The 10,982-nt window shown below is 44.0% G+C and overlaps 1 protein-coding gene across 1 annotated transcript; it reads right to left on the reverse strand.

The window, feature by feature from the left end:
* Positions 1 to 110: 110 nt before the first annotated feature.
* TTPAL (alpha tocopherol transfer protein like) lies at positions 111 to 9,957 on the reverse strand. Its single transcript, XM_074920458.1, has 5 exons — positions 9,878 to 9,957; positions 7,719 to 8,171; positions 6,811 to 7,004; positions 4,829 to 4,939; positions 111 to 4,093 (listed from the first exon to the last, which is right to left on the reverse strand). Exons 2-5 carry the CDS (start codon positions 8,155 to 8,157, stop codon positions 3,818 to 3,820), a joined length of 1,020 nt encoding a protein of 339 aa, XP_074776559.1. The 5' UTR covers positions 8,158 to 8,171; positions 9,878 to 9,957; the 3' UTR covers positions 111 to 3,817.
* Positions 9,958 to 10,982: the final 1,025 nt, after the last annotated feature.

The following is a 10,982-nucleotide window of genomic DNA, read 5'->3' on the forward strand; positions in this document are numbered from 1 at the left end:
CCAGTTGGATGTGACTTGATGTTTTCTCCATGCAGCAAATACTAAGTCAAATACATTTATTTTGAAACAAACAGCATCTTCCATCTGGTTCTCAATCTGATCCCATTCCTTGAAATTGTTCAGGTAAAGTTTAGTCCTGCAGTAGAAAGCAACACCTTTTTCTAAGACAGTGCTATGGCAATTATACTTAGCAGCAACTGTGTGTTTAGTGTGGAACTAAGTATATGTTGCCACTGCCTTTTTACAGTAAAATACCCCAACATGACACAAGGCAAACATACTTAAAAATATCAAATTAGCAGCTGTTACAGTGTTTAATCACCCAATCATGCATCATAAAATTACACATTTTGACCACTCCAGTTTATAAAATGCAATATAAAAATAAATTTTGTCAAAATAAGATGTACACTTAACCACCCAACACCTCTAGGCCCACATACAACAGAAGGCAAAATTATTGTTTGATTAACACTATGATTAACTCATGCCAAAATGAGATTTAACAAAAACAATACTTCACCCAGTTCCTGAAAATACCTCAGGGTTTGTAACACCCATTTGCAAGAGTATAAATTCAAGTACTTTTATGTACAGTATGCAGCTACCTTTTGTCCCACTTAATGCCAAAAGCCATGGCTGCCCAATGCAGTTCAAGTATCTTTCCTTATTATGTGTTGAAGTTGGTAAGGATGGCTTATGTACTGGGCAAGGTATAAAACCTCTGGAAATAAAGTTATTTCAAGTGGAAAAAGGAACAGATCAGTTTTAGTACGGTAAAAAAAACCCCAAACCAAAACACCCCTAACCTGTAAGCTTTTCCCATATATTCTCTTAACTTGCAGATGAGACTCTATACTTAAAACAAGTGTTTATTTTCAAATGCTGATATGAGAAACTTTGGGAACAAACTGCTTTCTTTGCTAGTAAGTGCTAAAGCTCAAAGAGTAGCTCAGCTCAGTAGGTCAGGCACATGTAAGACAGAGCTATGCTTTCTATCAGACAAGCCAAGCCTTGGTTACGAACTTAAAAGGGTCAGAGATGCAGCTTATTAAAGTTGCTATTTGGTCTGTCTGAGTTTTAAAGCCAAGAAAGAGCAAATTAGAAGTAACGGTTAGATGCTTGATAAAGGTAAGCCTGGCTGACTTCAAACATCCCGACATCAACTGCCCAGCAGCCAGCTTCAAGAAAAAAAGTTCTGGGGGCATAACACTGGCTATTTTCAGCATTGATAATGTAGCCTTATCTATTATGTTTAAATTATATGTTTTATTCTTAGTTTCTCTATGAGCAGAGGAGAAAAGGGGACAGAGAGATGGATCTCATTTGTCTACTATTTAAGCAGTGTAAAAGAATATAAATTTGATTTCTGCAGAGGTTCCTCAGTCTTCTGCTGAACACCAGATTTTTTTTGTTTTGAAGGACACCAAATCGAATTTTGAATATGCAGTCTCCCTGTCTTGTTACGTAAGGGGATCAAAGTAGCTGTTCTTACAGGTTAACTGTCAAAATACTACCACTTCAAACCCTGCAGCACAATTAAGGAAAGAGTATCAAATTCCAGTCATACCTTCACCTCTAGGACAAATGGTCCATCCTGTTTTTTTAATTATACATTGTGGCTGGGATTAAGAGGCACTGAAACAACATAAACACCGCTCTCTATGCTCTGGCAGTTAAACAGCATGGGCAGCCACTTAACCTTTCTAAGTCCTGGTGCTGTGTGCTACTGTCTTGCTAGGTGGCACAAAGAACTGAATTAATCTCTGCAAAACATGCAGCATGTTCTAGTCAGAAATGAGGAAGTGCCTAGCTTATTTGAAGTAGACAAAAATGATAGGGTTTCCCTCCCCCCCACTAAAGGTAATAGCTGTTCAAAAAGGAGTAAGAATTGACTTATAAAGGTAGGAAAAATCAGATAATCTTTTTTCAGTGAGGAAGATTAATCTCTTCCCTCCTTTAATCTAAAACAGTTAAGTGACAAGTTCCCTACTCCCACAGATTCTGAACTGCCACCCAGGAAAAAAAAAACCTGAATGGTTTACCCCTTTTCAAAACCCAGTTTCGCTTTATGCTTGATGTCAGGTATGGCCTTTGCTATCCCATAGTTCCAGGATGAGGTTTGCTGCCATATCAGGAAGTCAGAGTAGCAGAGGAGTCTCTTTTTGGCAGTGCAAATCATGCTGTAGGGGGGCTGAGAGGAAGAAAGACATTCAAAACAGAGCTTGGCACTTTGAAAAATGAATGTCTGAAACCCTCAAAATGCTTTAGTTTTATCTTTACAGAAATGTAACTGGTACCTATAATGACACTTGGCACTAAAAGATTTCATCCAGAGAAAGTGCTCTAGAGATAAGTTTCCAATCTGAAGGGATGTTCTTTTTCACCAAATAGTAAAATATTTCTCCTTGAAGTAACAGGGTGTCCTCTCCTGGTCCTACTGACGTTTCCCATTTCCACACTATTATAGTGCAGAAAAACATGTGCAAAGAGCGTGCTGAGAGTTAAGTTCTAATTCAAGACCATTAAATAGAGTGAACTTGGGGAGTGGGAACAGCTTATTTAGACATAGGTATCTTACCCCGATTTGACATCAGAGTCTTAGTTCTGTCTCTAGACAAAGACCTAGAAGCACAGGCATACAGGCTACAGGTAAATATTACAGATGATTAAAGTCTCACTTCATACAGGAACATGATAACCAAAGACAAAAGAAGTCAACAAAGTGGAAAACAAAGTTGTAACATTTCACAAAAGAGCCAACGAGCACAGTGAACAAAATGCTACAATACCAGGAAATTTAAGAATGTGCTTTCAAATAGCTTGTCTGCATTTGGTTTCACAGACTTAAACTCAAATTCTGCCCAAAGTAACAAGCTAAAGAAGCACCTTGCTGTCTTACATGGAGTATTGCCTTCTATACATCATACGCCAACTGCTACAAAGCCTCCCCCTTACAAATTCTATGTATGAGTTACCCAATTCCTCATCACAACCAGCTGAAGAAAAGAACAACTGACAACGTGGGAAGGTGGGTGGCTGACATAGCTTTTTCTTATTTGGTCCTGAACCTCATTATTTAAAGCTGTTATCTAATCAAAACCCTTAGTACTCAATCTGGAAAACTTCCTGTTTTCTGAAAATGAAGATTGCATCTGTTTATAATAAGCCTTGGCATAGATATTGTAGGAGTTAATCCACCATTATAATTCTCCCTATGGTGAGGAAGGTTCAGAGATGATCTCCGTGCTGATATTCATGGGTAAGAAAGTTTCACTCTGTACTGAGACAAACAGTCATTGAGTTATTTCAGAAATGCCGACAATCTAAACCAAGTGATAGAGGACTTACGTTTTCAAGCAATCTTCACTGACAGAACTACATTTTGCAAGGTTCAACAGCAATTTTCTCATCTTGGATTACTGGTGCTTGCAGAAGGGGAAGGGAACAGATGGTCACAAAGCTAGTAAATCATCATTGCCACTTTTCACCTGTGTGGGGAGTGGATAAGAAACTATCGAGCTTACCATCCTGAAATATTTTTTTCTTTATCATTGGAAAGAATAGTCCAGTTTGCATCATTCACACAGAGGTTGATGAGCCTCAAGTATTCTTCATGACTTGTGCTCCTTGCCTTTATACTCCCCGAACTCTGCCCTGCCCCTATTGTGCCCTCTTCAGCTTCCTTTGGTTCTACAGTGTAAAGTGCCTCAGCAGTCTGTTCCTAAACTGCAGGTTTAGGAGTAAGGCAGAGTTCACAACATCACCTATCAGAACAGATCTTAACTGTGCTGGAAAACTTCCCTTCACTGGTTTGTTAATAACAGTAATAGAGCTGAGGTTTCATGCCTCGCAGAGAATCATCACACTGCTTTTCATCAGCATCCCCACTCACTAGCATGTCATGGGGAGAGCTGTCACATGGGAGAACCAGCTGTGAGAAGTCATGCAGAAAGTCCTCTTCAGAGGCTAGCAGCAGCTCATTCCAGGCAGAGATGTCCAGCTTCCCTGAAGTACCACCATATTCTTCAGGAAGGATCACTGGTGGAATGTTTTGATGAAGGGAATTCAGATCACAGCCATGAAGAAAAAACTGAAGAGGAAAGCAAAAAGATAGCTTTAATAGTGCATATCAAACACTTTACAGAAAATTACTGAAACAGTCAACTAACAAGCTTATTTTGAGTCAAAGAGCAAATTTTAGAAGTAATGTCTTTATGGGCAAGTGGCAGGATACAACACTGGGTAGATGCAGTTAGACATAGAAGTGAGAGAAGCCTTGAGATAATCCAAGTCTAGTGCAGCCTAAATCCAGCAAGAGAGACTTGACACTTGTGCAGAGGTTCCAAATTCAACTCTTCCCAAGTTCATTCATGAGATTGGAAATACTTATCCTTGTGGAAAAAAGCATCATCCTTTGCAACTACATCCAGTCCTGTGGCAAGAACACTTGTGCCATGCAGGACACTTGCATGAGGGAGAAAAGCAAGGAAGGGGCAACACATTTCCTGTGACACCACCTCATAAACTGTTACTTGCCAAAACAATCCAAGGCCAGGGATGGAATTAGTGTCCTGAACACATAGCATATGTACTAAAGATTCATAATAATGTTATGCCAATATTAAATTCCTCAAAGCTTCTCTCTCCTGAAGAATTTTCCCAACAGTAATATTGTCAAAAATTAAAGCAAAAGGACCAGTTACATCAAGTAAATGGCACCAACATTTTTCTAGCTGTGGAGTTTTTCAATGGTTTTTACTTACAATGGCCAAACAAGGAACTTAACAAACATTAACATTAAAGTTAAAATTACATAAATCCTTACCCGGTTTGCAATCTTCTCCTTCAGAAAAGGCTTGATGATTGCAAAAATGCCTTTGAATATACGAGGCTCATTTATTATGTTAACAGCCTTTATTCGAATGGGGAATCCATCCTGAAGAGTAAAGAAGATTTTTGTAATGCTGTTTAAAACATTTGCCATCTTCCTCTTTTTAAAGTCTCCTGAGGCTGACTGCCAGCACAACCCACTGGCTCCCAAACTTCCACCTGAGGTACCAACATAAACCAATTCAGCAACAGAAATATGCACCTTGTAATAGGGAATAGTCTTAGGATGAGATCCATGGGCATAAAAGTAAAGTCTAGAGACAAGTAAACATTGCATCAAGAAATATATTGGTGTCAGTAAATATTCATATCTTATGTTGTTCTTCATCTCCCCTGACAAAGACACTCAGTTAATCACTGTCCTTCAGGTATTCCCAACCCTGATAGGGATGCAGTTATGAAGTGATGACTTCTAAGGAGTGCACCACGCTCAGAGCCAGAGCAGGCTGGTTCTACCAGTGTTTCAAACTACAGGATTTGGTGCTCAAGATACTCTAAAATGTATTTTCATACAAGGAGGAAATATAATATCACTGTTTTTCTGCCATTCCAATTATTCTGTCATGCTGACTGCAAAGGACAAACAGGCTCTGCTGCCAACAGAACACAGAGTGTCTCCTATCCAAGACAGTTTAAAACAACAGTTGGGGGATTTCTGCTGGAGAAATTCATTTGCAGAAACATTTTTCCAAGGCAGAGCTCATGACCAGCAATTAAGGTCTCATGTGCCACAGTGAAATTTCTTTCCTTTATAGCCAGCTCTACATATAGAAAATATATGTATATATACAAAGTCAACACTTGGAGTGAAAAGCAGATAACATGCACTGCAGGAGTATTTCTATCCTTTTGACGGTCAGTGAATTAGCTCACCTTTACAAGAGATGCAGCTTGGAAAGTTTGAAGCAACACATTTATACCCACCCACACCTTGATGTCCTTCACCAAATTCAGTTCTTGTTTTGTGAATTGTTTCCACTAATAGCAGCAGGACACCCATTGCTTTATTTGTGCAAATTAAATATGGACTCAACAGTTAAATGACACATATTTAGATCATAATATAAAGGAGCAAGTTCTTATACAAGCATTCATAAGCTCACTAGTCTCGTTTCCATAGGCACCTCCAATTCCCCCTATACTTCCTTAACCCCCTGCAGATACAACAGAGAACATAACCAGCTCAGGCCAGAATAAAAGTAACAAGGGAATGAACCCATTTAGGAGAAGTTTTCACATCTCACTCCTCCAGATAGTATAGTAGAACGTCAGCTAAAATCATTAGCTCTTCCTGCCACTTTGGCCAGGTTACTCCTCACTCCTTTCACCTTCCCATTTTGTACGGCTCCACTTGTGCTTAGACTCTTGCTCCATCTTGCTCTCCATCATTTCCCTTCTGAATACCTAGTAGGAGCATGGTTCCCTATGCTGAAGAAGCCTCTCTTCAGGGAGTGGATGGAAATCCTCCTCAAATCACACCCAGTCAAAAGTCCTCTGCTAAATTTTTACAACAGTACATGAACTTGCGTTTGCCCAGTGGCCAGCTCCATATCGGCAACAGGAACAATTAAAGTAAGGAGCCATTCCTCAGCATTCATAGTATCTTCTCTAACTGCAATTCACAGCTCGTTCTGTTAGCTAGTGATAAAGAGAGCTATTTTTTTCTGTTCCAACTCAAAGTTTGCATTTAGTTTTAATTTTTTTTTTTTAATGCAAATTTAGTTTTAGGAATGGAAAAGTCAAAAAAAGGGCAAGTGAGGTAAATTGGCAAGGGTGTGAGAAACTGGTTGGGCATGTTTTAACTCTGCTAGTAAAAGCCAAGTTGCTTAAGTTTTTGGTGACACAGTCAAGAACTCTAGATACAGAAGCAGACATTTACAATGCACAAGCTTATTTTCCCACCAGTTCAGGTCTTACCTGAAGAATTCCAATCACTTTTTTGGCTACAAAAGGACCAAAATGAGACGCCTTAGATAAGCTGACTCCTTTGTAGTCTGCCAGGATTACAATTCCATTCACCTGGGTCTCTTCGGACTGAATGAGTTTTTCTAACGTTAAGTATATGGCACGAATGTTCTCAGTAATCGGATAATTACTGGGTGTCCATCTGTCTGAGGTTACAAGACATGGATGGTAAGTCGGAGAGTAAATATAAGCTAACAATACACATTCCAAAAACTGATTTTCTATTTTCCTGGACTCTTAAAAGTTAGTCTTTAAATAGCCACAGTCCTAGTTCAGAGCAGCCTTTCTTAAGCAAGAGATAAACGGCAACTCATGTTTACTTCAGGGAGCAAAGGCAATGGTTTTAAATACCCCGTTGTCCACCCAGCACAGCTTATTAGAAGCAGTTTCAGCTCAGAAAGAAAGCAGGTAAATGGAAAAGAGGAGAATGAATGAAGACAAATTTACAGAAAGCCTGGCAGCACCAAAAGCACATGGAATGCTCTAATTGTTTACAGGGGAGTCAAAGCCATAGGCTCCTCTCTCCACTTACTGTCAAAGCAAATTACAAGCTTCTAACCATAGGCCAGCAGCCCTGTTTCAATTTGAGTTACTACACATTAATTTTTCTTGAATCATCTAATATTTCATCAACCCACCTCACCGCATTTTCATTTTGACATAACTGCAGTTATTGATGACACAGGAAAAGGAACTGGTATAACGTTGGCTAACAACAAACGTGTCCTTTCACAAGCTTTTCAAATTTCAAAGAGAACAAACGTACTCTGTGTAAGTAACCACTGTTCACAGGAGAGCAGGAAACAGATTTTTGGCTCAGACACACCTCAGAGTACAGAGACATTCATGCATTTCAGTACCTGGACGGATGCAGACAACGTGGCGTCCCTCTGGGTCCAGACGAGGCAACACAGTGACAAAACCAGACTCTAGGACAGGCTTTATTGCAGATGGCTTCAAGTTATTGAAGACCTCAGGCCAGCTCCTCCTACAGGTGTAGTAGTTCACCAGAAGCTGAAGCGCTCGATCATAATCAAATTTCCTGGCTCTGAGGAATCTTAGCAAAAAAGCATCGTCCAGGCTGGTCCCCAGGGAGGGATAGTCTTTGCACACCATATCTCGCAGTGCCTGCACATCACGGAGCCTCCATTCAGGCTTCTCTTGGAGCTCTTCCCGAGCTTTGGTAATGAGATCAGGAGACAGCGAGCAAACATACTTTGGCCGATCTGGCAAGAACTCGTTGTCTGATGGAGACCCCGCTGATGGACTTGTCCTGGTGCAGTCACTGTCTCCTGACATAATGTAGCAGGAATCTGTCAAAAAACAAGCACTACGTATGACGAAAAATCCCATGGACCAGCAAGCATATTTATTATTCATATATTTATTATGCCCTGTATCCCTGTTTCCTGGCTGTGGAGACTGCCCTTCCAAGAACCAATACTACAGCCAGAAGCACAGCTCAGACATTTTAATTCACTTCCTCAGATTAGAAAGCACAGGTTTCTCTAATCTATTTATCCTGTATAGCGGGTAGAAAACTACCTTGGATGAAACCTAGACAAATAAAAAAAAAAAAAGTAAATACAGAATTACAGAGCTTCATTGCAAAACACAAAATTGAATTTGCCTTAACATTTATTTCCTGTTCATTTGGAAACTACAGCAAAGGAAACACATCCCTGTTTGGCAGGATTCTCACATTTGATCAAATTACACCCTCTTCTGAGAAATTCTCCTAACCAAGCCCAGACAGCCAGGAGTTTTCATTAACTTCTCTAGCAAATATGTGCATCGATCGGCATGTCTGCCCACATGAACATTTTGAGCAGTTCAGGAGGAGTGGCAGTCAGGAATACAAGAAATGGCTACAGTTCACAGACGGGATTAGCAGGTGAGAAAATTACAAGCTCTTATGCCAGCACTGCATGGGTATTAAGATAGGCTTAATCGAGTTTTCAGTGTGCTGCCAATATTTCTTAACTGGGAGCTGCATTTTCAAATCCCGTAGCAAGTGGATAGAGATGAGTGAAAAATTATAAAATTACAAGCCTGGCGTACTTCCTGTAGTTTGACCTGGGATTGGAAAGGAAAAATACGCCTTTTTTGCCTGCGCTACTCCTATCCAGAGTCATTCACAGCACGCTATACCACTCTTGGGTGTCACACAGGAACTGCCTGTCAGAATGCCTGTCCCACATAATCAGCTTCCTCCTGTAGTGACAGACACCTGAACTGCTGACTGTTATCACACCTTCCCCAAGCTCCTTGGGGAAGGTCCCAGGGTGCCTGGATCACTCACAGGGACATGCCTCACTTTGTTACAGCCTGGGCTGTGCAGGACCCAAATCCTTGGACCCTGCCCTGATGGCTTGAGTCCTCACACTGAGGTGGGCATAGGGGCGAGGAGGCCCTGACAGCCCCTCAACTCCACCATTACCCCCCCACACACCCCCCCAGCTCCACCATTACCCCCCCCCACACCCCCCCAGCTCCACCATTACCCCCCCCCACACCCCCCCAGCTCCACCATTACCCCCCCCCACACCCCCCCAGCTCCACCATTACCCCCCACACACACCCCCCCAGCTCCACCATTACCCCCCACACACACCCCCCCAGCTCCACCATTACCCCCCACACACACCCCCCCAGCTCCACCATTACCCCCCCCACACACCCCCCCAGCTCCACCATTACCCCCCCCACACACCCCCCCAGCTCCACCATTACCCCCCCACACACCCCCCCAGCTCCACCATTACCCCCCACACACACCCCCCCAGCTCCACCATTACCCCCACACACACCCCCCCAGCTCCACCATTACCCCCACACACACCCCCCCAGCTCCACCATTACCCCCACACACACCCCCCCAGCTCCACCACTACCCCCACACAGCCCCCCAGCTCCACCATTACCCCCACACACACCCCCCCAGCTCCACCATTACCCCCGCACAGCCCCTCAGCTCCAGCTCCATCACCCTCCAACCCCACGGCCCGCAGTCCCGCACCTCCGCCCCGGCCGGGCCCCGCCGCGTCCCGGAGCGCTCCCGCGCAGCAGCGCCGTCTCCAGGCAGCGGCGCCCCGGAACCACAGCGGGCGGCCGGAGGTGACGCCGCCGCCGCGCCTGCGACATGGCGGCCGGGCGGGCCGGGCCGCGGCAGCCGCGCGGGCTCGGGCCGTGGACTCGCGTTGGCGGCGGCGGCTCCCGCCGGGTCCCCACCCCCGTGAACACCATCCACGCCGCCCTCGCTGCGCAGCGCCGGTGTGGTTCTGCCTTGAGCCGAAAGTGCGGGTTTTCCCCCGGTCTCTGGTACCTGCGCAGTACGGCGTGAGGGAGCCCGGGGGCGCTTCGTGGAGGGCGCTTCTGCCTCTTAATTCCACCTCATGCTCTTTCGTAACGTTTTATTGCCTGCGGCGTGATGCACTAAGGCAGTTATGTATCTTCTGTATATATATATGTATTAACCCGCTGGAGCTGACCTTGGAGAGCAGGAGTGCTCGGGCGGTGACCTGACACCTCAGGGCCTCTCCCTGCCAGGGCTGGGCCTTCCTTCTCCGTCTGTGGCCAAACCGGTATCTGAGACAGCAGCGACCTCCGAGGCTGAAAACAGAGGAGAAAGGCGGCCGGGAACGGGGCCAGAGCACCATCCGGGGGCCCCGGAGCCTCTCCCTGCCTGCCAGAGCTCCCTGGTAAGCGGGAAGCCAGAGCAGTTGCAGGATTACCTGGTCAGAGCGAGGGGAGCCCCAAAGCAGTGTCCAGGCAAGCGCAGCGGGCTGCTGCGGTGGGATGGGAGCGGGACCCAAGAGATGTGCTGGCTGTAGCCTGAATTTAAATCCCAAGAGAGGAAATAAATGCTAATAAAGGGAAAATATTTTTTTGTTTGGCTTAGTTTTTGAGAGGACAAAAGCCATATCCCACAGGAGTTCAGATGGTGATGCCTAACCTCTGCATGGAATTTGTAATAAAAAATAAAATAAAATAAAATGTCACTCATAGTCTTACTGCATTAAAAAGGGTTCAACAGGGAGTGCTGGGGAGGGGAGGCAAATAGCACGTTTAACTCCACTGATCGATGGATGCAGAGTTAGATTGCAAAATGGGCTCAGCATACT

Source organism: Athene noctua, chromosome 16 (assembly GCF_965140245.1).
Source record: "Athene noctua chromosome 16, bAthNoc1.hap1.1, whole genome shotgun sequence".
NCBI lineage: Eukaryota > Metazoa > Chordata > Aves > Strigiformes > Strigidae > Athene > Athene noctua.